General features: G+C 48.7%; 1 protein-coding gene across 1 annotated transcript; it reads right to left on the bottom strand.

Annotated features, from left to right (window-relative positions):
- Window positions 1-15,359: 15,359 nt before the first annotated feature.
- LOC110258060 (cyclin-dependent kinase 20-like) lies at window positions 15,360-23,229 on the bottom strand. The gene is made up of 7 exons (XM_021081030.1): window positions 22,881-23,229; window positions 22,398-22,511; window positions 19,928-20,117; window positions 19,561-19,683; window positions 19,303-19,365; window positions 17,983-18,125; window positions 15,360-16,618 (listed from the first exon to the last, which is right to left on the bottom strand). The coding sequence occupies exons 1-7, from the start codon at window positions 22,953-22,955 to the stop codon at window positions 16,421-16,423; spliced, it is 906 nt and encodes a 301-aa protein (XP_020936689.1). The 5' UTR covers window positions 22,956-23,229; the 3' UTR covers window positions 15,360-16,420.
- Between the last annotated feature and the right edge of the window lie 441 nt (window positions 23,230-23,670).

The following is a 23,670-nucleotide window of genomic DNA, read 5'->3' on the forward strand; positions in this document are numbered from 1 at the left end:
GACTGAGGAGACCCTGTGAAGCTCCCAGGCCCGCCTGGCTGCAGAGTGCGTGCTTGGAGCTCACAGCCCCCTGTCTTCGATGATGGAGAATGCTTTCCTTTCCTTCCCTGGGCAGGAGCCACAGGGGCAGTTGGACCCTTGATGCAGCCCAACTGGAAAGTGTCAGGAACACAGCCTCCACCTGGTCTCTGTGCCTACTGCTGGAAGCTACCGTGTCCAGCTCCCTTGGCCCATCCCCAGCTCTACCCACAGTGGTTACCCTCTGCTCCCCACTGCTGGCCAGGTCCCACCTAGGCCACCATCCCGGGGCCTCTGGCCGCTCACAGTCCCTCCATATACCTGCCACCTGCAGTCCCTCCCTGCACCTGCTCCCTCCAGGCCTCTTCCACCTTGTCCTCTGTCCCCCACAACCACACTGTTCCCACCCCTCCCTCACTGGTCCCCAGCTTCAGTCTCATCCACTCAGGTGTCCTTTCCTCCTCCTGGTCCCTCTCTGGAGCACACTGCCAGGTCCACCAGCAACACTCGGTCCCCGTCTCTTGTTTGTTTTCTCTTTTCTCCACTAGAATGTAAGCCCCAAGCAGGGATTTTACTCTCCTGTCCTCTTTGCTGTGTTCCCAGTACCTCGAATAGTGTCTGGCGTGAGCTGAATGCTCCATAAACACTTGGTGAGTGAAAGGTGATGTGATGTGATGTGACAAGACAGTCCTGATTGGGAGAGGAGAGAAAAGTGACCAATGGTGAGCAGTCCTCAGGGAAGTGCTGACCCTTTCATGAGTGGGATGTTGGTGACAAGGTAACCAACTTGGACAGAAGACTCAGAAAGGTAGAGAGGGTGCCCAGGAGCTGAACAGAAGGAATGATGTGTTTACATTCAGACTCTCCCTGAGGAGTAGATGGGAATGTTTTCATTGCTCACCAGAGAGTCAAAGGGCATCTAAATAAATTGCTGACAATTTTGCTAAGTACAGTGCTTTTCGCTTGGTAGATGCACAAGGCAACTAACATATATAGCATCTACCAGCTTAAAAGCAATACTACCAGAATTATATAAAACTATATTTGAAAGTTTCTTTTAATAACATCTTGGGTGTTTTCTTTAAGTCTAATTTTGTTCTGCAAAAGGGATGAGGTGTTGGTTCCTAGTAAAATAAGTCTACTTCCTCAATGTCTTTATTCCCATATACTAGATCTTGTAACTACACTGGAGCTAAAAATTGCAAAACATAATTTCCACATTTGGCCGATAAAATCTAATGTACATTTAGAGTGTTATACTTTGCAAAGCCAAAGGAAAAGAATGTAGGTTATGGGACCTGGATACTTGGATTTGAAGAGTGTATCCGACATCCTAGCCATTCTGAACCTTGGTTTCATCAACTGAAAAATGGGAATCCTGTTGTGTCTAGAACCAGTATAATTTTAGTGACTAACAGCGTGTGCTACGGGTAGTACATGCTCCAGAGTGCTGCTAACAACCTATACTTTCTCAGTTACTAAAATCCCAAACAAAACGGCCTACCTAATCTTGATGCTATTAAACAATTTTTAGGGGTTGTGATGCTATCACAACTCAAAAATTCTTTTAACTCTGAAAACCCAAAACATTCATAAAAACCATCCAAAAAGTTTTTATGCAAATGAGTCAGCTTTGAAGTGGAGAAGATATAAAGCACATATTGCATTATCTCCTGAATACTTTCATAAAGAACAGGGCTCCTGAAGTTCCCAACGTGGCTCAGTGGAAATGAATCTGACTAGCATCGCTGAGGACACAAGTTGGGTTCCTGACCTCCCTCAGTGGGTTAAGGTTCCAGCATTGCTGTGAGCTGTGGTGTAGGCTGCAGATGTGGCTTGCATCCCTCATTGCCGTGGCTGTGGTGTAGGCTGGTGGCTACAGCTCTGATGCAACCCCTAGCCTGGGAACCTCCATATGCCATGGATGCAGCCCTAAGGGGGAAAAAAAAACACACACACACACAACAACAGGGTTTCTGAAATGGCATGCAAGTACCTTGTTACACAATTCCATCTGAGTTTCTCAGAATGACATTATTAATTCTTTTTTTTCAAAAAGGACTTTAGAACCATAGGATTTCCCTAAACAAATGACCTTGTTCTACAGATGAGGACATGAAGAGCAACTCCTACCTGGTTGTACAGGCAAGACCTGGCACAGTCTCTAGACTGCTAATTCATTCCTCTGTCATCTGCATGATGGCTGGGGCAGCCAGTAAACCAGACAAAAAGAAAGCCATGGAAGGGAGACAGGCCAATAATATCTTCCAGATGAGCCTTGCCCACCTCCAGTCTCCTGACGCAAGCATTTCCGTATTGCAGATCTTCTCACACGTGGCTCACCCACCAGCTGTGGATAACTGCCCTGAACATGGGGCCCTGGCTCACCCTCCACATCTGCACAGCCTAAAAGGATAACAGGTCATGCACCTGGAGAAAGCATCACTCCAACACACACTGTAGGTGCCTTGCGAGGAGGATAAAAGCCAGGGCTTGAGGAGCCAGGGAGTGGGGAGCTCATTCCCAGAGTGCTCAGAAGAAGGAAGTGCTCAAGGGACAGGAAGTGTACAGTATGTTCTGGCTGGCAGAGGTCTGCCCTGGCTTCCACATGGTTCACCACTGGATCTTCCATCTGGTGGGAAGATGTTATTGATTTTATATATATACACATACAGTTGGTTCTCATTAGTCACAGATTCCATATCAGAGAATTCACCTATTCACTAAAAATGTATTTGTCACCCCAAGTCAGGGCTTGGGGTGCTTTTGCTCACATGTGGACACACGCAGAGAAGAGAAAAATTCATCTACCTACAAATACATTTCCAGCTGAGGCTGAACAAAGCAAAACTCTGCCTTCCTGTTTCCACTCATACTGTAAGCAAATGCCCCTTCTCTGGTCTATTTAGTGCCACATTTCCCCACATTTTTGTGGTGTGTGTGTGTGTGTGATTTAACTCTTTCAAATGGCCCCCATGTTCGGTGCTGAAGTGTTGTCTAGGACTTTATGGGGGAAAATACATTGGTTAGATACATTTTGTTTACACATAGGATTACAGTGCAATTGGCTGTGAGTTCAGTGCCAATGAAACAACAGTGTATATTAAACAAGGTGTCTTTAAACAGAAACACACATAAAATAAGCTTTTGTATTTATCAAGAGACAAAAAGGTGTGACCAGAGGCTGGCAGGAACCTAACCCTGAATTTCCCATGGGCGCAGTGGTTCAGTGTTCACTGATTCCATGTTTGTGGTGACTACAGACCCCAACCACATGACAATGAGGACTGAATAGGTATGTATATACCCATGCACTCATACATAAATATGCACTCATCCATGTCCGTGTAATGATACAAACATGCATGGGGGCATATGGCATGTGGCTCCAGTCATGGTTTCATGAAGAGACTGTCATGGTTCTGTAACCTATATTGTGAAAGCAGGAAATTTCAGGAGACGAAAGTGAAAAAAGAAATGCACCAAGACTCTGTGCATTAACCATTCATCAGTGGCCTGAATCCAGGATAAGACATGAATGAGATGGGCCATTCCACATGGCTTTGCAGGGAGATTTTTATATCTTCCTGATAACAACTTGACTCCATCAGGCCTGTGAGAGTTGCAGCACACAAGCGATTTTAATGCACCTAGATGGTAATACTTTTCCCCAAATTTCAATATTCTAAGTATTTTAAGAGTCACAAATTACTTGCTCCCAAATAATTTATATGGACAAACTTTAAACAGTAATGATCTAAGCAAAATGTGCATCCCATGGGCATGACATAAAAAAAGAGGCTTTTCCAATTGTCAACCTTTTGAAGCAGCATTATCATCTTTGCAGTTCCCATAGCAACATGTTCCATTGCTTGGGTGACAGTGATCTTGTGCTAAACTAACTTGGAAAACAAATGGACATTTCCTCCTGAGTGTCCTCACATCTCACAGTTGCCTCCAAGCCATAGAGGGTTGATGTACCCAGTGCAGCTTCGTGAAGAGTTATGAGGACATTTCATAAACAAGTTTCCAGGATTTGGCCTGTTAAAGCAGTTTTCAACTTCAAGAGCTTTCCAACATGAACCACATCGCCCTTTGTGTTATGCCATGGAGATTGTCCCAGCTGCAGAACAGATGCCAAGGGAAGACATGCCATCTTGGGTGGATTTGCAGCAGTTCCACAAAGGACCTGAGGGAGAGGGTGGGATGGAAGATGCCCAGTCCTACCGTCACCAACTCAGGCAGCAGGAGCCATTCTGGGAAAAGTGGATGAGATGCAGCAACCATGAAAGGCCAGTTTCTCCTTCCACAAACCACGTGGTAGAGCCACAATGCAGGATGGTACTCCCATGTTGGTTTCATCCTATCCATATTTTCATGAGTATGGAATCTCATAAGGGAAGGTCTCATACATGCACAGGGGTGGAAGAGATAGTTATAGGAGTGGAGGGGCTATTTTAAAGTACATTTTAGCCCAGAAACCTAGAAAGGACTCCATGCTTTCTCCCAATGCCTCTCACAACTGGTTTGTTTGAATGACACATGTAGTTAGGACATTTCTTGAGAAAAAGTGAAATGTAGAGAATGGAATGTCAGTCAGTGGATTTGCAGGCACAGACACACTGTCCTAGTGCATATTTTTCTCCTGAAATAATCAAATATAATTTAGGCACTTTATAATTAACCCAAAGGGGGCTTTTAACAAAGAGCACAGAGCTCTAAGTTGAAAACGTACACTTGCAGAGTGTGTCCACAGCCAACTTTGTTTTTCAAAAGGAAAATGTGTCCTCTCACTGCTTGAATTCAACCAGAAGGATGTGAACCAGGCATAGAGAAGGAGGCCTGGCCTCTCGGGTCCCTGAGATAGTGTAAGGCTGAGTCCTATGGGAGAAGACAGGGTCTCATCTCTCAAATTGTAATGGTTAGAGAAGCCAACTGGTGGACTTTTAAATAATTATAAAGGAAAGAGAAATAATTTGAGAATAAGGCAAGAAAATATAATGAAATCCTAAAACCTGATATAGACCATACACTCCATGTGAAGGCTAGAATGAGCAGTTCCAAATCACAGAGGGCTAAAGAAGGCGGGGAGCCTTCTCACACCTGCTAGAACTTGTCACACTTCAGGCTATGTTTTCTCTGCAGAGGAGAAGTAGCAATACTACAGGACCGAGGAAGGTGGAAGGCACCTCCCCTTCCTAGTATCGAGTACTGTGACTGCCTCCTTGATTTCTGTTTCCAGTGACTCAGCCAGTTCTAAAACGCTCCTGCATACTGTGTGCCCAAGACATTGCAAATAAAATCAGAGGCCATGGTGGTGCATCACTGGGCCTCAGGGTCCAGTGTGCTAGCTTTTGCTTCCCTAAAAGCCAAGATCATTGCTATGAGCCTAGGTCATTGCCATGAGCATACTTCAAAGCTTCTTCAGCATTCTTGCCTCTTCAATACCTCGCTCAGTCTGTCTCGCTCAGACACTATTCAGCGACGCAAGATCTGAGCCATATCTTTGACATACACCACAGCTCTCGGCAACACTGGATCCTCCACCCAGTGAGCAAGGCCAAGGATAGAACCCGAATCCTCATGGATACTAGCTGGATTTGGTTCTGCTGTGCCACAATGGGAACTCCCTGAAACCCAGGTTTATATCCTGTTAGATTCTCATTCTTACTCTTTTTCCCTTGGTATGCACTCATGTTCATATTCTCCCTCTCTCTCTCTCTCAAAAAAAAAAAAAAAAAAAAAAAAAAAGGAAAAAAGAAAGAAAAAAAGGAGTTCCAATCATGGCTCAGGGTCCACTGAACAACATCCAAGAGGAGACAGGTTTGAGCCTTGAGCTTGTTCAGTGGGTTAAGGATCCAGCGTTGCCATGAGCTGTGTTGTAGGTCTCAGATGTGGCTTTGATCCTGCATTGCTGTGGCTGTGGTGTGAGCTGGCAGGTATAGTTGCCATTCGACCCCTAGCCTGAGAACCTCCATATGCTGCGAGTGCAACCCTGGGGAAAAAAAAAAAAAAAAAAAAAAACAACCACAACAAACAAAAATGTGTATATACTTTCTGTTTTAAAAATATATATTTTAGGGCCTCTAGAAAGTTCCCAGGCTAGGGGTTGAATCGGAGCTGCAGCTGCCAGCCTATGCCACAGCCACAGCAACAGCAATGCTGGATTCCAGCCACAATGGCAACCCATGCTGCAGCTTGCAGTGATGCTACATTCTGATCCTTAATCCACTGAGCAAGGCCAGGGATAGATCCCACATCTTCATGGACCCTGTCGGATTCATAACCCACTAAGCCAATTTAAAGTATGGAATTCCTGAAGTCCATACTTTAAAATCCATACTTTTTATTCAAACTTCCTTAGTTTTCACCTCATGTGTTTTTTCTGTTCTAGTATTCCATTTATGATACCAAGTTACTTTTAGTTGTCATGTCTCCTTAGGCCCCTCTTGGGCTGTGACAATTTCTCAGACACCTTGTTTTTGATGACCTTGACAGTTTTGAGGATGCTGGTCACTTATTTTGTAGAATGTCCCCCGCTTGGAATATGCCTGATGTTTCTTCATGATTAGATGCAGTTTATGGACTTTGGGGAGAAGATCACAGAGGTAAAGTGCCATTCTCTTCACATATCAATGATACACATACTCTAGGAAGGACTTAGCACTTGTGTTGTTGACCTTGACTCCTGTTAGATTTTTCCACTGTTTTTTTATTCCCTTTCTATATTGTCCTTTTTAACAATAAGACATGATAATCAGTCTACAGTTAAAAGCAGGAAATTGTGCTGCACGTCCTGAGAACAGAGTACCTACATAAGTTATTTGGAATTCTTCTGTACAAAATATTTTTATTATTCCTTATTGATTGTCTGAATTATTAATTTAGTCATTTATTTATTAATAGGGATTCATAGCCATTTATTTTATACTTTGGGTTATAAACTACTACTATATTACTTATTTTCTTGGTCAAATTGCTTCACTTTGGCCATTGGAAGCTCTTTCAGTTGGCCCATGTACACCTCATTTTTTTTAGTAGTTTCTGACTTTGTTTTAAATATTGTTTGCAAATACATTGAGAACCACTTCAAATACCACAGTAGTTTTTTGTTTTGAAACATCAAACATCATTTTTAAAACCTCAGTGGAGGAGTTCCCGTTGTGGTGCAGTGATTAATGAATATGACTAGGAACCATGAGGTTGTGGGTTCGATCCCTGGCCTTGCTCATGTGGCTTAAGGATCTGGCATTGCTGTGAGCTGTGGTGTAGGTTGCAGATGTGGCTCAGCTCTGGCATTGCTGTGGCTCTGGCATAGGCCAGTGGCTACAGCTCTCATTTGACCTGTAGCCTGGGAATCTCCATACACCACGGGAAGCAGCCCTAGAAAAGACAAAAAGACAAAAAAAAAAAAAAAAAAAAAAAAAAAGAAAGAAAGAAAAAAGAAAAAGAAAGAAAAACCTCAGTGGAGAATAATTTTATCCTCATCAAATACCAACCCTGGATATTCCTCTTTTTCACTCTTGATATTCCATGCTTCTTTCTATTATCATTCCCCTTCTGTCTCAAGAAGATCCTTTAGGAATTTTCAGATTAGATCCACTGGCAACAAATTCACTCGGTTTTCCTTCATCTGAGAAAATCTCTTTTCACTTTCATTCCTGAAGGATATTCTCACTGGATATAGAATTCTGTTAACAGTTCCTTTCTCTTAGCACTTAAAAAATGGTGTGCTATTTCCTTCTGGCCTCCATGGCTTCTAACAAGAAATCACAGGAATTAGAGATATTTTGCCCCAGTAAGCAATGTGGCATCTCTGTATGGATACTTTTTTTTTATTTTATTTTTTAACTTTTAATTTTTTTTTGTCTTTTCTAGGGCTGCATGCGCAGCATATGGAGGTTCCCAGGCTGGGGGGTCAAATCAGACCTACAGCTGCTGGCCTACACAGCAGCCACAGAAATGCCAGATCCGAACCATCTGCGACCTACACCACAGCTCAGGGCAATGCCAGATCCTTAACCCACTGAGGTAGGCCAGGGATTGAACCCGAAACCTCATGGTTCTTAGTCAGATTCGTTTTCACTGTGCCACGATGGGAACTCCTCACACAGCTTCTTGAATCTGCAGATTTTGCCTTTCCTCAAATTTGTGAAGCTTCCAGCTTTTTGTCAGCCCTGATCTCGTCCTCCTCTCCTAAATATTAGATATACTGTTGTTGTCCTACCAGCCCTTCAGATTCTGTTTCCTTCTTTAAAGTTTAATTGTGGGAAAGAACACATATAAAATTTACCATCTGAACCATTTCCAAGTATTCAGTTCAGTAGTGTGAAGTGTATTTATAGTATTGTGCAACCAATATCCAGAACTTTTCATTTTGTAAAACTGAAACCCAATACCCATTAAACAGCATCCCATTTCCTCCTCTCCTTAGCCCCAGCAACCATCAGTTAACTTCTCTCAATATGAATTTGACTTCTCTACACACCTTATATAAGTGAAATCACACGCTTTTTTTTTTTTTTTTTGTGACTGGCTTTTTTCAGTTAGCATAATATCCTAAAGGTTCACTCATATTGTAGCATGTGTCAGATTTTTCTTCCTTTTTAAGAATGAATAGGGAGTTCCCTTTGTGGCTCAGTGGTAAGAAACAAGTATCCATGAGGACTCAGGTTTGATCCCTGGCCTTGATCAGTGGGTTAAGGATCCAGCGTTGCTGTGAACTGTGGCATAGGCCAGCAGTGCAGCTCTGATTCAACCCCTAACCTGGGAACTTCCATATGCCACAGGTCTTTTGCCTAAAAAGAAAAAACAAACAAACAAACAAGAAAAACCCAAAAAACCCACCAAGCGTAATGAATAATATTCCATTGCATGGATATACTGCATTTTTTGGTCATTTATCTGTCTATGGACACTTGCGTTGCTTCCTTCATCTGCCTACTGTGAACAGTGCGATTATGAATATGGATGTGCAAATACCTCTTCAAGACCCTTCTGGTACTTCTTTTGGAAATTTCTCATTGTGGAGCAGCAGAAACAAATATGATTAGTATCCATGAGGATGCAAGTTCAATCCCTGGCCTTGCTCAGTGGGTCCAGGATCCAGCATTGCCATGAGCTTCAGTATAGGTCATAGATGTGGCTTGAGTCCCTTGTTGCTGTGGCTGTGGCCAGCAGCTGTAGCTCTGATTCAACCCGTAGCCTGGGAATTTCCATATGCTGCAGGTGAGGCTCCAAAAACCAAAAAAAAAAAAAAAAAAAAAGAAGAAGAATTAATAAATTTTACAGTTCACATTTCAAAGACTACAAAGAGGTCCAGTGAAAAGTTGGCCTCTTATTCTGTCCACAATCCTTCTAGTCCCTCTATCAGGTAACCACAATCATGAAATTTTTCAGTAGTTTTTCCAGACATATTATGTATGATGCATAAATAAGTATTATTTATATTATTTTCCTTTTACACAGCTAGTGGCACTCTCTATGCTCTATTTTTCATCTTGCCTTTTTTTTTGACCGTGCACACAGTGTACGGAGCTTCCCTGGCCAGGGATCAAATCCAGGCCATGGCAACAACCTAATCCACTGCAGTGCAAATGCCTGATCCTTAACATGCTGTGTCACAAAAGAACTCCTCATCTTACCTTTTTTAACTTAATAATATATCTTAGACATCTTTCTATTACTATACATTAAAAAGCATCCTGGGGAGTTCCTGTTCTTGCTCAGCAGTAACAAACCCAACTAGTATCCATGAGGACTCCGGTTTGATCCCTGGCCTGGTTCAGTGGGTCAAGGGTCCAGCGTTGCTGTGACTGTGGCATAGGGAACTTCTATATGACGTGGCTGCAGTCCTAAAAAAAAAAAAAAAAAAAAGCATGCCTGTTCATTTTTGAGGTAGTATGGTTTTCTATTTGATAGGTGGATCAAAATTTAGACAGTCTCTTATGGATGGACATCTATGGTGCTTCCAATCTTTTGCTATTTAAACTATGATTCAATGAATAACTTTGTCATGTCATTTTTTTTTTCTTTTTCTGGAGCTACTCCCATGGCTTATGGAGGTTCCCAGGCTAGGGGTCTAATCTGATCTGTAGCCACTGGCCTATGCCAGAGTCACAGCAACACCAGATCAAAGCTGCATCTATGACCTATATGACAGCTCATGGCAATGCCAGATCCTTAACCCACTAAACGAGGGCAGGGATCAAACCCACAACTTCACGGTTCCTAGTGGTATTCATTTCCACTGTGCCTTGACAGGAACTCCCTGATCTCCATCAGAGCATCAGAGCCCATTAGCAGGTGGCTTCAATGGAGTAAATTTAGGCACTGGCTGAAAGCATGTGGCAGAGATGCCAAGGTGGTGGAATGGAACTGCTAGCTCAGCGAGGGCACACAGGCCCTGTTCCCACACACTGCTCTCTGTAGAAGTATTAAGAAGAGGCTCAGGGTGGCCCTGGTAAGGGGTCAGAGAGCCATGTCTCCCCCTCCCTCAAGCCCACACCTGCATCCTCCAACTTTGTGGCCTTTCTGGCTGGTCCACCCTGGATTCTAGAGCCTACACAGCTTCAGTGGAAACCCTCCGGAGCTTTCTTATGGTCCAGACCCTCTGAGGATGCCATCCACATATGGGGCTCTCCAAGCTCTGGCAGAAATAACCACCATCCTCTCTGAGCCCAGGACCCACTTCAACAGCCCTCACTCATCCAAGACCAAAGTTTCTCTCAGCCTTTAATAAGTTTTTTTTTGGCTGGTAAGAATGTGAAGTTGAGGAGTTCCCGTCCTGGTGGCAGCAGAAACAAATCCGACTAGGAACCATGAGGTTGTGGGTTCAATCCCTGGCCTTGTTCAGTGGGCTAAGGATCCAGTGTTGCTGTGACCTGTGGTGTAGGCCACAGATGCACCTCAGATCCCTTGTTGCTGTGGCTGTGATGTAGGCCAGTGGCTACAGCTCCGATTCAACCCCTAGCCTGGGTACCTTCATATGCCATGGGTGTGGCCCTAAAAAGACAAAAGACAAATAAATAAAATAAAATCATAATTACAGAATTCAGGCAAGGGTCTGATCATGTAAAGTTACATAATCATGCATTGATTGATTGATTGATTGATTGATTTTGCTTTTCATGGCCACACCTGGGGCATATGGAAGCTCCCAGGCTAGGGGTCAAATCGGAGCTGCAGCTCCTTCCCTACACTACAGCCACAGCCACACCAGATCTGAGCCATGTCTGTGACCCACACCACAGCTCACGGCAATGCTGGATCCTTAACCTTCTGAATGGGGCCAGAGAGCAAACCCACATCCTCATGGATACTAGTCTGGTTTGTTACCACTGAGCTACAACAGGAACTCCAATATAATACTGTATTTTAAAAATTTATTTTACTTTATCTTATTTCATTTTGGTCCTTTTAGGGCCATACTCACAGGAATACAGAAGTTCCCAGGGTAGGGTTCGCATCCGAGCTGTAGCTGCCAGCCTATACCACAACCACAGCAACACCACATCCGAGTTGCATCTGCAACCTATGCCACAGCTCACTGCAACTTGGGATGAACCCACTGAGCAAGACCAGGGATTGAACCAGGGTCCTCGTGGAGACTAGTTAGGTTCATTACCATTGAGCTGGAAGGAAGGGAACTCCAATAATGTATTTTAAAAGTAAATAAATTCATTCACTGCAAGTACATTAAATGTCAGGCCGTCCACTGGGTGTCTACAGTGATTATACACACAGTGATGAAAGAGACAAACATTCAGCTCCTAGGAAAAAGTTTAGAGGGGAGAAGAACTGACATGACACAAAGATCCTATAAATCATTTAGTTGCAGGTGTGCTGAGCACACCTGTAGCTTGGGGGGAAGTGCTACTCAAATTAAAGCACTCAACAGGCACTTGGTGCAGCCAGTATGGGAGTTCGACCCAGTGAGCCTGAAGAAGGTGCCACTCATGGGGAAATCATGGCCTTCCAGGAAAACTCCAGAAGGGAAATTCCAGAATATTCCAAAAGACGTGGGATCATTAAGCCAAACAAAGGGGTTTATCTTGTTTACAGGTACCCAGAACAGGCCAACCCCCAGGAGCTCCAGATGCAGGGGCAGCCAGAGGGGCAGGAGACTTTCAGAGCAATCCCTCCAAAGGCCACCGAGGTTATGACTTTAGGGACCACACATATCCTCTGCCAAGTACGTATTCAGGGCCACCCAACTCCCCCTCCCAGATTTGGGAAACTGAAGTCCAGAGGGTTGGACTGGCATGGTCACACCAGGACCATGAACCATGCCCTGCCTGTCGCTTGGGACAGGAAGCGCTACCTTGTCCAGCTGGGTGGCTCAGAGCAGGTCTCAGGCCTCCAGAAACGAGAAAACGTGAAGCAACTCATGCAAACCCAAATGGCCCCTGCCGCCCTAGGTGCTCTGGCCAGGCCACGCCTTCCCGGTGTTTCCACCCCACAGGCCATACCCTGCTCCACCCTGCTTCCACCCCATAGGCTGAGCCCTTCCAGGTTGATCCTTGCCAGCATCCCCTCTCAGGTCCCAAAGCTTGCCAAACCCACTTCTGTTTGGCCTTCCACTGGTCTCTGCCCTGCCCCTTGGCTCTCACATTGTCCCAACACTCGGCAGACCCTTGCCTCCTCCCTCACACTGACATTCATCCTCACTCTGACCTTTGCCCTTACCCAGACCACGCTGGACCTTCGGGTGTCCCTGAACCCAGCACCTTTTGAGCCCTTGCCCTGGTGCTGGCCCTTATGCAGAATTTGGTCCTTTTCCTCAGCCTCGCCCTAATCAAAACCCTTGATTTTATGAACATCAGACATCTACCCCACCCTTGTCCCTACCTGACTCAGGCACACTCTAACACACACTTCGCCCTAGCCCTGACTCCCACCTTCACAATGACCCTCAGCCTCCCTCCTGCCATGGCACTGGCCCTTGCCCAAAACCTGGTGCCTCCCTTGTCATGGCACCCACCCTGGCTCTTACCCCAGCCTTGGCCCTGATACCAGGACCTCACTCTGGACTTGGTTATGGCCCTGACCAAGATCAGATCAGAGTTAGTGTAAATGATAACAATGTAAATGTAATGTAAAAGCAAGTGTCATGATCAAGTTCAGTGTCAGAGCAGTCAGGGTGGCAGACAGTGATGAAGATCAGAATGAGGGTGAGGGTCCAGGGTAAAATTCTAGATCAGGTAGGGGGCAAGATAAGACAATGGTCAGGCTCATGGTGTCAGAATCAGGTTCGAGGATCAGTGTGAGGATCAGGTTGAGACTCCATCATCGGAGAGGATCCGTAAGAGGATGAGGTCAGGGTAAGGATTATGGTTGTCAGGATGAAAGAACGATTGAAAGTTGGATTCAGGTTGACAGTGAATGTCCAGTTCTGAATAGGATTCAGTCAAGGTGAGGGCGAGGTTGATATTCAGGATTAAGCATCAAAGCAGATTTAGAGTCAAGATCAACCATGAGGATAACTGCCAGGATCAGAGTGAAGGCCAAGGTCAATTAGAAGTCAAGGTGGGATTCCTTTCCTCTTGCTGCTGGAAAGAATCAAGTCCTCCTCCACCTCTCCCTCCCCACCACCAATTACACTGGCCCAATCTGCATAATCCAGGATACTCTTTCGATCTCAAATATGTACCCTTAATCACATGGCAAAGTCCCTTTTTTGTTTAAGGCAATATATTCATAGGTCAGGACATGGGCGTCTTTGGGGGGACATTATTGTGATTATCAGAGATGATCAGTTTGGTTTAGTCAAAAATCAGGTTCAAGGTTAAGGTTCAGTGTGATATGATGGGTCAAATGAAGGTGATCAGACTGAGGATGAACATTCACCATAAAAATGAAGGTCAATGTCAGTGTGAAGTTCAATTTCAGGATCAGGGTCTAGGTCAGCTTTAATGTCAGGATGGGATTAGGGTGTCAGTGATGAGGCTCTGTGTTTGGATGAAGACCCAGGTCAGGGTGAAATTGAGGTCCAGGTCAAAATCAGGATTAAGATTAGGGTTATGGTCAGGCTTGGGGTACAGATATTTCTTTCACCTTTGGCATAGTGTAGTTCAATACCAAGGCTCAAGTTCAAGGGCAGGGTAGGTTGGTATGATAGTCTTTGTCAAGGATACATTCTAGGAGCAGAGTTAAAGGTCATAATCAGATTGAGAACAGCAGTGGTTCATTCATGGTAATGTTCTGGGTCATGATCAGTGGGAGAGAACTTGTTGTTGTCAAGGTAAGTCAAGATCAGGGTTATAATGAACATCAAATGTGTCAATTAGAGGGTCAGTGTTAAGGTGAAGATGAGAGCCAAGTTCATACACAAGGTTAATTCTAGGTCAAGCAGGGTCAGAGTTTGAGTGAGGCTGAGAGTCAATGCCAAGATTCAAGCCAAGTATAGGTGGGGAAGGAGTTGGCAAAGAATTGAGTGAGGGTGACTGTATGTCAGGGTCAGGGTGAGGTTCAGCGTAAGGCTCAAGGCCAAGGTGAGGGTCAATGTCAGGGTGGACTAAGGTTTAGGATCTTTGTGAGTGGAACTGGCCAGAGATCAGCAGTCAGGGTATGGGTACAGACTTCATTTATGTGGAGATGAGAGATAACTAGAAAGAGCTAAAGGTTAGACTCTACAGATGTGGCTGGTCCAACAGGCAGAGGCCAGATCCTTAAAATATCTTTGAAGACCTATGAGACACTCAGACTTTACCCTGTAAGCAACAACTGTGCTTTCCCTCTAAAAACCTGGAAGGCAGTGACTGTGGCAGCATTAGTTCTCTGTGAACTCTGTGCTCACAGGAGTTTATCCACATGGGAACAAAATGAATATTTTAAACTAAAAGATTGCTAAGAGTAAGTTTCTCCATTTGTCTGCTTTTACATATCTCTAAGCCAACACCACACTTCTTATTTGTTTTAGCCCTGAGTCTTGGGATATGATACGCTAAGTCCATTCATCATCTTTCTCCTTTTCTTTGGCTTCTGCCTCCTCCTCTTAACCCTTTCATTTCTGCATATATTTCAGAATTGACTTACCAAATTATTAAATTAGAAAAACAGGAGTTCCCATCGTGGCGCAGTGGTTAATGAATCCGACTAGGAACCATGAGGTTGCGGGTTCGGTCCCTGCCCTTGCTCAGTGGGTTAATGATCCGGCGTTGCCGTGAGCTGTGGTGTAGGTTGCAGACGCGGCTTGGATCCCACGTTGCTGTGGCTCTGGCATAGGCTGGTGGCTACAGCTCCGATTCAACCCCTAGCCTGGGAACCTCCATATGCCGCGGGAGCGGCCCAAGAAATAGCAACAACAACAACAAAACAACAAAAAGACAAAAGACAGAAAACAAGAGCCAGTTCAGACTGTATTGAGATTTACTGAGTTAACAAATGAGTTTCAGGAAGATCTGTCCTATTTGCCTGGTGTCTCTGATTAAGGAGGTGGCCCGTGTGGTCCTGGTTCATGCTTATCCTGAGGGTGATGTAACCAGATTAAGATGTGGAGGGTCACAGAGTTCACTTTATGGCTCAGGGGTTATTAACCTGACTAGGATCCATCAGGATGCAGGTTCAACCCCTGAGCTTGCTTGGAGGGTTGGGGATTCGGTCTTGCCATGAGCTGTGGTATAGGTTGCAGATGAGGCTTGGATCTGGTGTTGCTGTGGCTGTGGTGTAGGCTGGCAGCAGTAGCTGTGATTTGACCCCTCACCTGGGAATTTCCATATGCCACAGGTTCAGCCCTAAAAAAGAAAAAAAAGAAAAGATGTGGAGGTTCACTTATTGGGTCCCCAACTTGAGCCATCCCTGGCCTTGACTTCTGTCATCTCACCTTCAAGTGGGAGCTTCAAAACATGAAGCACCTAGAAAGTCCCCAAGACTAAGGTGGCCATGAATGGGGCTACTTTCCAAGTGACCAGAGACAAGCAAGGGCCAGGAGACCATGCTACCTCAGGCATGTCCCTCAACAGGAGCAGAAGAGGGGTACACATCAGGTAGGACTATTTGGGTTTTATCCTAAATCTCAGAATTGAACTAGTGCTTAATGTCTCTGAGAACAAAATCAAACCACACTTCCCTTCCCACTTGGGTTTCTGACATCTCACACTCAGTGCTCCCACAGATGGCTCTACCGAGGCCGTCCCTGACCAAGAAGGTGGCAGCTAGAGAAGCAGCACGGTGGCAGACACAGCAGCAGCACTCACTGCCTCCTTGGATGGACCTGTCAGCAGCACACAGATGGGAGCTGACAGCGCAGGCCGCAGGTGCCCTCTGCTGGGGCTGGATGTCCTCATCACCCAGCTGAGAGGAGGACCAGGTACAGCCTGTGGCTGAATCAGGACAGAGCTGGGGAACAAGAGGCCTGGGTGGTTCTGGTGGGGAGCACGCTGGCGGGGCCTGGCCCAGCATCTCAGCCCTCCAGGATGAAGGGCCAAATCAGCTCTGGGTTCAACAGCGACTCCTCCAGAGGCCAGTCCACATGGAAGTCATGGACGTGGGGAGACCCTGGGTGGGCCTTGGGGGTAGGTCCCCCTGGGCAGTGGGGAATCGGCAGCTCCGAGGGGTGGGCCGGCAGGGGAGCTGTGAAGAAGTACTGGTGCAGGAGGGCCTGAGGGCAGCAAGCAAGGGACAGCAAAAGGAAACCAGTCACCTCCCCATCCCAGCTTCAGCTCACTTCCCTTTGAGGGGGAGATGTCAACATTGCCCTGAAGAGGCTTTCCTCCCTCTGCTCATCAGTGCAGCTGACTCCAAGCCTCTGAGTGCTTGCTGCCCAAGCACTGCTCCAGGGACCCAGGATGCAGCAGCAAACAGAGCAAAGAGGAGTAGGGGAATAAATCATATAAAGTAGTAGGAGAAAGAGCACATTGGATGATGAGTGCTGTGGGGGGTGGACAGTGAGGAGGAAAGAGGAACAGCGGAAAGGCTGCAGACCTGAAGATGGGCAGGGGAAGCCCCCGGGAGGTGGTGCTTGAGAAGAGACCTGAAGGATGAATGAGTGAGGCCCAGGAACATGGAGGGGCCCCAGAGCAAGTGGAATGGGAGCTGCCAGGGTCACCAAGGGGATGGCCCCTAGTGTGTGATGCCTGAGGGCCACTAGGACCTGAGTTTCTCCTCTGAGAGGGAGCCACAGGAGGGCCCTGCAGGGGAGGGTGTGACAGCCTCCCTGGACAAGATCCCCCTCTCTGCCAGGGGAATGGGCAGGAGGGGAAGCATACAATGGGGGTGAGGACAGGGGGGTGACTTAGACTGGGGACAGCAGCAGGGAGCTGAGAAGGGGTCAGTTGGCCTCAGTACACTCTGAAGGCACTGCTGACATGGGAACTCACCAGGGTATGAGTGCCAAGGGCAAGGAGGGGAGGACAGGTACACCCAATAGAGGCTCTGATGCCATCCCTGCCATTGGCAGGTGGCCCTGCCCTCCTCCCCTGCCTTCCAGCCACAATCCACCTGTCCTGGGTTCTCCTCTCCAGGCCTCTGTTCATTATTTCTCTTGGGGAAACAGCTCCCTGTGCTTAAACTGATCCTTCTCCAGGAAGCCTTACGTGACCCCAAAGTCAGTTCCAACATCACTCCTCAGGGCTGTCACAGACTGGCTGTCCTGCCTCACCACAGGCTGGACACCCCACAGACACGAGCTGCGTCTGTCTGTTCACTCTGCACCAGGGCCCAGGACAATGCCTGGCGTGTGCCAGATGCTGAGTAAATACTTACTGAAGGAATAAAGGCATGAAGAGGTGAGTCACCAATAACTTGGAGATGTGCTCTTCTGCAATGTGGGCACACCCTTCTAACGGGCCACCCCTGGCTGCTGCAGCCCCTCTGGGGTCTGCTCAGGAGAGGCTCAGCTGCTCCACACCCTCCTGCCCTGGCTCTGGGGGTTCTGTCCCAGCCCATCACGGGTTCTGGGGGACCTCAAACTGCTGGGTCACATGAGCACGAATGAGGAGGCTCAGGGCACTGGGTGTTGCCTACCTGGGAGGCTGCAATGCGCTGGAGTGGAGGGTAGAGGAGGAACCTCCCCAGAAAGACCAAAGCCTGGGGAGAGGCATCCAGCAGCACCTCCTCCAAGGGCACGGGCACCTGCTCCTTGAAGGAGATCTTGTTGTAGTCATCTCCTGGAGAAGAAGCAGGCCCGTCAGGGCTGGCCCCTGCCCTGCTGAGCCCCTGCTTGCACCAGGTCACTCTGTCATCATGCACTCAATCAGTCTTTCAGTCCTTCTTCTACTTCATGGGAGCCCACTCTGTGCCCAGCTGGGTAAGAGCTGTGTGAGTGCCAGGGACAGGTCGGAACAGACAGGGGATGGGATACGGATCAGCTCTCCTGCATCCAGAAGGGCAGGAGGAGCCCCTGAGCTGAGCCAGGACAGAGAATGGAAGGTCAGGGAGTTGTGGGGCCACCGGAGAGAAGGTGTGGGCCAGGGGAGTCACTAGTTCTTGGGGAGACAGAGGACACCTGTCCAGGTGTCAGACTTGAGGGCTGGGGGTGCCCAAGAGGCAAAGCACTCAGCAAAGCTGTTTGATGTCATTCTCCCCTGGGAAAAGGGGAGACCCATTCAACAGCTCCCCCAGGATCCAGCCCACGGCACTGCACATACAGAACACAAACATCTCAGAGACCTCAGCACAGCCACAGATCTCCCCGCACCAGCACTCACACCTGACACCAGGGTCAAAACACCCACAAAGTAGCTTAGAGGCTTCAGAGTGAAGAATACAGACCCCCAAACCGGGAAAGACCTCAAGCCTAGAACACAGAGCTTATGCCCCTTCCTCTGCAGCTCTCAGGCCTCAACCCCTCAGCAGTTCTAAGTCCTCTCAGAGCCTCCCATTCTGGACATACACCCTGTCCTCCCATCCCAGGGAAGACCTCCAAAACGGCCCCCAAGTCTCACAGTTTCAGGCAGAAACAGACCATCCTACCCTAGAGAACTGTTCAGGGCCTTCCTATCCAGGGCCCAGGCTCAGGGACACTGTGTCTCAGGGTGTCATTCCCTGCAGAGAGATGTTCCATGGCCAGACCACCTCCCCAACCTCCACCCAGAGACCTCCTCCTGGGACAGCCACTCCCATCCCACCTGATCCCCACCCAGCTCAAAATTCTCATGAAAAAGAACAGTGACCACAACTCCTCAGAGATACTCTCACCAAGGGAGACTCCCCCAGGGCACCCCTGTATGTTTAAGCTCACAGCAGGAAATCAGCCCCTAATAGCCTGGAGACCTCAATGCCCAGCGGGAACAGAACACTCGAGCACCCACACCCCACCACCTGCCCAGCCCACAGGAGGCTCACCACAGGTCGATACCCTGATTGTACTGGCGGGCACCATACAGGAGCTCAGGGGCTCGGTACCACCTGTGAGTGGATGGCAGGTGGTCAGAGCCAAGTCACCCGTCTGTCAAGAAGCTGCCTGCGCCAGAAGGTCACCCTGGCCCCCACACCAGCTCTTGGAACACTGTTTGGACAGAAGATCCAGAAGCATCTCTTCCCCAGGGGGAGGGTCGGGGCCTGGCCATTGCCTGGTCCTGCCTGGGAACTGGTCCTCCATACCTGGTGGCCACCTGGTGCATGTAGAGGCGGCAGCCATCTGGGGAAAAGGCCCCAGGCCAGGCCAAAGTCTGCTATCTTGAGCTGGCGTGAGGCGCTGATTAGCAAGTTGGCTGGTTTCAGGTCCTGAGGGCACAAAAAGAGGCAACAGTTCCCTGTGAGAACCCATGGGACCTCAGGATAAGAGAGCTGGGCAGGCTGAGCACCCGGGTCAGCCCAGGACCGCACCTCCTGCAGGGCTATACCCCTGGCCACTCACCCATGGTCCCTGACCCCTCTGTCCCCTCCTCAAGCATGCCCTACATCAAGGGCTGGCCTACCTCCAGCCAAGCCACCCCCAGGTCCCACCCCAGCCCATGCTGGAACTGACCCAATGCGCAATTGTTTTTGGCATGGCAGAAGGCAATGCCCTTGAGCAGCATCTGCAAATAGCTCTTGACCTGCACCTGGGCCAGTGGCCTCTGGGCATGGCGCAGCACCTCAGCCAGATCTGACAGCATGTACTCAAAGGCCAGCACAAAGCCTGCACTATGCGGGAACACAGCCTTCAACTGCACAACCTGTGGGGGAGGGGGGAGAGGCATCCCATCAGCCCCCAGACTCATGTGGCTCACACCCTCTGTGGAACTCTCGGCTCTTGCCCCAACAGAAGACCAGGCAGAAAAGGTGACAGGAGATCTGAGCTTAGAATCAGGGAGCTGGGTGCTCTCATGTGCTCCCCTCTCCCAACAGAAGGCAAGACCCTACTCTAATGCTCCAGTAAAGTGCAGGAGAAAGGACGTCTAAGAAAATCCACTTAGGGCAGTGTCTGGTCCCCCACCCAGCCTACGAACTGGAAAATCACCTGGAAACACACACACACACACACACACACACAGAGGTCACCTCCTGTTTCTTCTACAGCCATTAACTCCCAGAACCAAGAGAAGGCACTGGTGGTCACATCTCCCAGCGCTGGGACAGCAGGAGATATGTCACATATACTTCCTGAGGGCCCACAGGTCACAAGGGCCAGGCTGCACAGCAGTGAGCAGGAGCAAGAGCGAGGGGGTCCTGATGGGCTTTAAGGAGTTCGGGGGACAAATGATTGACAGGCATAAGAACAAATCTATTGGGTATCTTGATGAAGGTTCTGATGAAGACAGAAGAGATGGGCTGGGCTCACTTATGCAGGGATCTGGGAAGGAGTTCTGGGCAGGGGGACAGTGAGCACAGGGCTCCAGAGGCGAGAACAGGAAGGAGGCTGCTCTGTACTCCTGGAGCCTAGACGTACTTGTCAGGCAAGAGAAACTTAAGTGTTGAATGAATAGAAAAAGAGACTGGAGGAGTTTCCATCATGGTGCAGGGGAAAGGAATCCGACTAGGAAACATGAGGTTGCGGGTTTGATCCCTGGCCTTGCTTAGTGGGTTAAGGATCCGGTGTTGCCATGAGCTCTGGTGTAGGTCACAGAAGTGGCTTGGATCTGGCATTGCTGTGGTTGTGGTGTGGGCTGGCAGCTGTAGCTCTGATTAGACCCTTAGCCTGGGAACCTCCATATGCTGTGGGTGTGGCCCTAAAAGCCAAAAAAACAAAAAAGTGAAGGGCCATATTATTGCTTTTCTGATTTTGAGAGTAGGAGACAATCATTTTACAGATTGAAACAAACACACAACATTCAGATAATGCACAAACTGATAAAAAAAAAATCACAAAAGAAAAATCCTATCACCTACTGTCAACCTCACAAGTATATTCCACCAGACTTTGCAACAGATATGGCACATACAGATATGTATGCACAGATGTATACAAAATACTTTTGCACAAAACCAGGATGACACATGCAGTTGTATAATATGGTTTTGGCACCCAATATAGCACGAACATCTCCAGAGGATAAGCAACAAGCCAGAGTATCACCCATTGTTGGGTGGGTGGACCTGCCCTTGGGATTCCCCAGGAAATTACACACATTCTCTACTCAGGACACGGTCAAGAGAGATGTGCACAGAGAGAATGAGGCTGGGCGGGTGCAGTGTCTCTCCTCCTGTACCCACAGCCCCTCCTGGGCCCATCACAGCACAAATGAGGCCAGGAGGGTCCTGCACCTCTGTCCATCTCCTTACTACTTTCACTTCAGTTCTCAAGAGCCAGGTCAGGGTCAGTGTTTGTCACCAGTGCCCAGCAGAGGGTAGAGCCTATGGGGGCCCCAAGGTTAAAATGTACTGATTCCCCAATCAGAGGAGAAAACTCAGAAGGACAATGTGGAGTTCCCATTATGGGTCAGCAGAAAGGAATCTAACTAGGATCCATGAGGTTGCAGGTTAGATCCCTGGCCTCACTCAGTGGGTTAAGGATCCGGTGTTGCTGTGAGTTGTGGTGTAGGTCAGAGACAGGGCTCAGATCCCACGTTGCTGTTGCTGTGGCTGTGGTAGGCCGGCAGCTACAGCTCTGATTAGACCCCTAGCCTGGGAACCGCCATATGCTGTGGGTGTGGCCCTAAAAAGACCAAAAAAAAAAAAAAAAAAGAAGAAGAAAGACAATGTACATAAAGCTGCTAATCCAGCCTGCGGAACACAATGGGAGCTCAATGGGTGGCAATTATCCTTATTATTAGAATTCATTAAAAGTTTTGAGCAAAAAGGGATGTTAGTGAATAAATGAATAAGTACACAAAGAAATAAGTGGGTGAACAGAGAGGGAGTGAGTGAGGAATGAAATAACTGGGGGGGAATAAGGGTGAACAAGTGGACAGGAAAGGGAGTAGTGAGGGGTGAGGAAGCAAAAGACAGCAAGTCCCCAGGGTGGAAGTGAGTGGATAAGGGCAGGAACCCCAGCACAGGGCACCAGCCCTACTCACATACTGACTGTCCTCAATCTCCTGCAGGGCCTTGACCTCCCGCAGGGCCTGGTTGGGGATGCCATCCTCCAGCCGCCGTAGGGCCACCTTCTTGAGGGCCACGATCTCTCCAGTCTGTTTGGGACAGGACGCAGACACTGCTACCCCATCCCGGGCTGGGAAAAGGAATGGGATGCGAGGCTTGAGGCCCTCGTGAGAGTGGAACGCGCCCCCTACCCCATTCTGGAAGGAAATCAGGCCCAGGAGTCTTGGTACTGGGAAAACAGCTCAGAGGTAACCACACAGTGCTCACAGGGAACACTTGCCATCTAAAAGCACCGCTGGTAACTGGCCGCAACCTGGACGCACCCCACCCCACCCCCACCAAGGGGGCCAAAGAAATAGGCACATGCCACAAGAATCTGATGGGAGGCAGGAGCAATGGCCCAACATGGGTCGGAATATGGGGTAGATCTCCAACCGAAGGAAGGACTGGGTGCTCACCTCCACGTGCTTGGCCTTGAAAAAGTTGCCATGAGCGCCCTCCCCTATGCGGCCCAAGATGCAGTACTGCTCCATGGCCTTCTGCCTGGCACAGGTATGCTCCAAAGTCACAGCCCCTCCCACGCACAGGCAGCCAGCCCCTTCCCCATAAGCCTGCCCCGCCCTCTGCGCCCAGAGGCGGCCGCCTAGCAACGGCAGGGGCAGGAGCTCCGGACTGGGAGGCCGAGGGCAGCCAGGGAAGGCGGCCCTAGGCCCGTCAGCGCCTTCCCTTAGGCCCTCGCCATCACGGCTCAGGGCGCTTCACTCAAGGGGAGTCACGCGAGTTGCAGACTGGGCCAGCCTCAGGAACACTCACCGCCGCCCCTTCTCAAGCCTGCGCTGCCATCACGTGACCAGTGACGCCAGATCACGCAAGGGGAGGGGCCGCACTGCCCAGGGGCAAGGCCGGACAGCAGGTGGGGCGGGGCTGCGTAGGCGGGAGGGTGGAGCTGCTCAGCGGGCGGGGCTGGGAGCTGGCGCGGGGCTCAAGGTAACCGGGAGGGGCTGAAGGCGATGGGGGAGGGGCTGAAGGCGACGGGGGCGGGGCTGAAGGCGATGGGGTAGGGGGATGGGGGGGTGCCCTGCGGGGGGAGTGGGTGCCTGGCGGGGCCTGCCCCTCCCCCTCCCTGAGCAGGCTTAGAGGTGCCAGCCGCCACCTCTGAGAACACAGAGGTGTCATTTCCCACCTATGAGACACAGAGCCGATGGTGACTGAAGGGAGATGTCTCGGGTCTGTGTCCTGGCAGGAGGA

Source organism: Sus scrofa, unplaced genomic scaffold, assembly GCF_000003025.6.
Source record: "Sus scrofa isolate TJ Tabasco breed Duroc unplaced genomic scaffold, Sscrofa11.1 Contig12, whole genome shotgun sequence".
NCBI classification, from domain to species: Eukaryota; Metazoa; Chordata; class Mammalia; order Artiodactyla; family Suidae; genus Sus; species Sus scrofa.

Bases quoted from the DNA above. Each gene is read 5' to 3' on its own strand.
- LOC110258060 (XM_021081030.1), bottom strand. From the start codon at position 22,955: ATGGAGCAGTACTGCATCTTGGGCCGCATAGGGGAGGGCGCTCATGGC. The intron at 20,118-22,397 runs GTGAGTAGGGCT...CCTCCCCCACAG, and splicing joins AGATTGAGGACAGTCAGTAT to GTTGTGCAGTTGAAGGCTGT. The intron at 16,619-17,982 runs GTAGGCAACACC...TGCTGCCCTCAG, and splicing joins AGCGCATTGCAGCCTCCCAG to GCCCTCCTGCACCAGTACTT.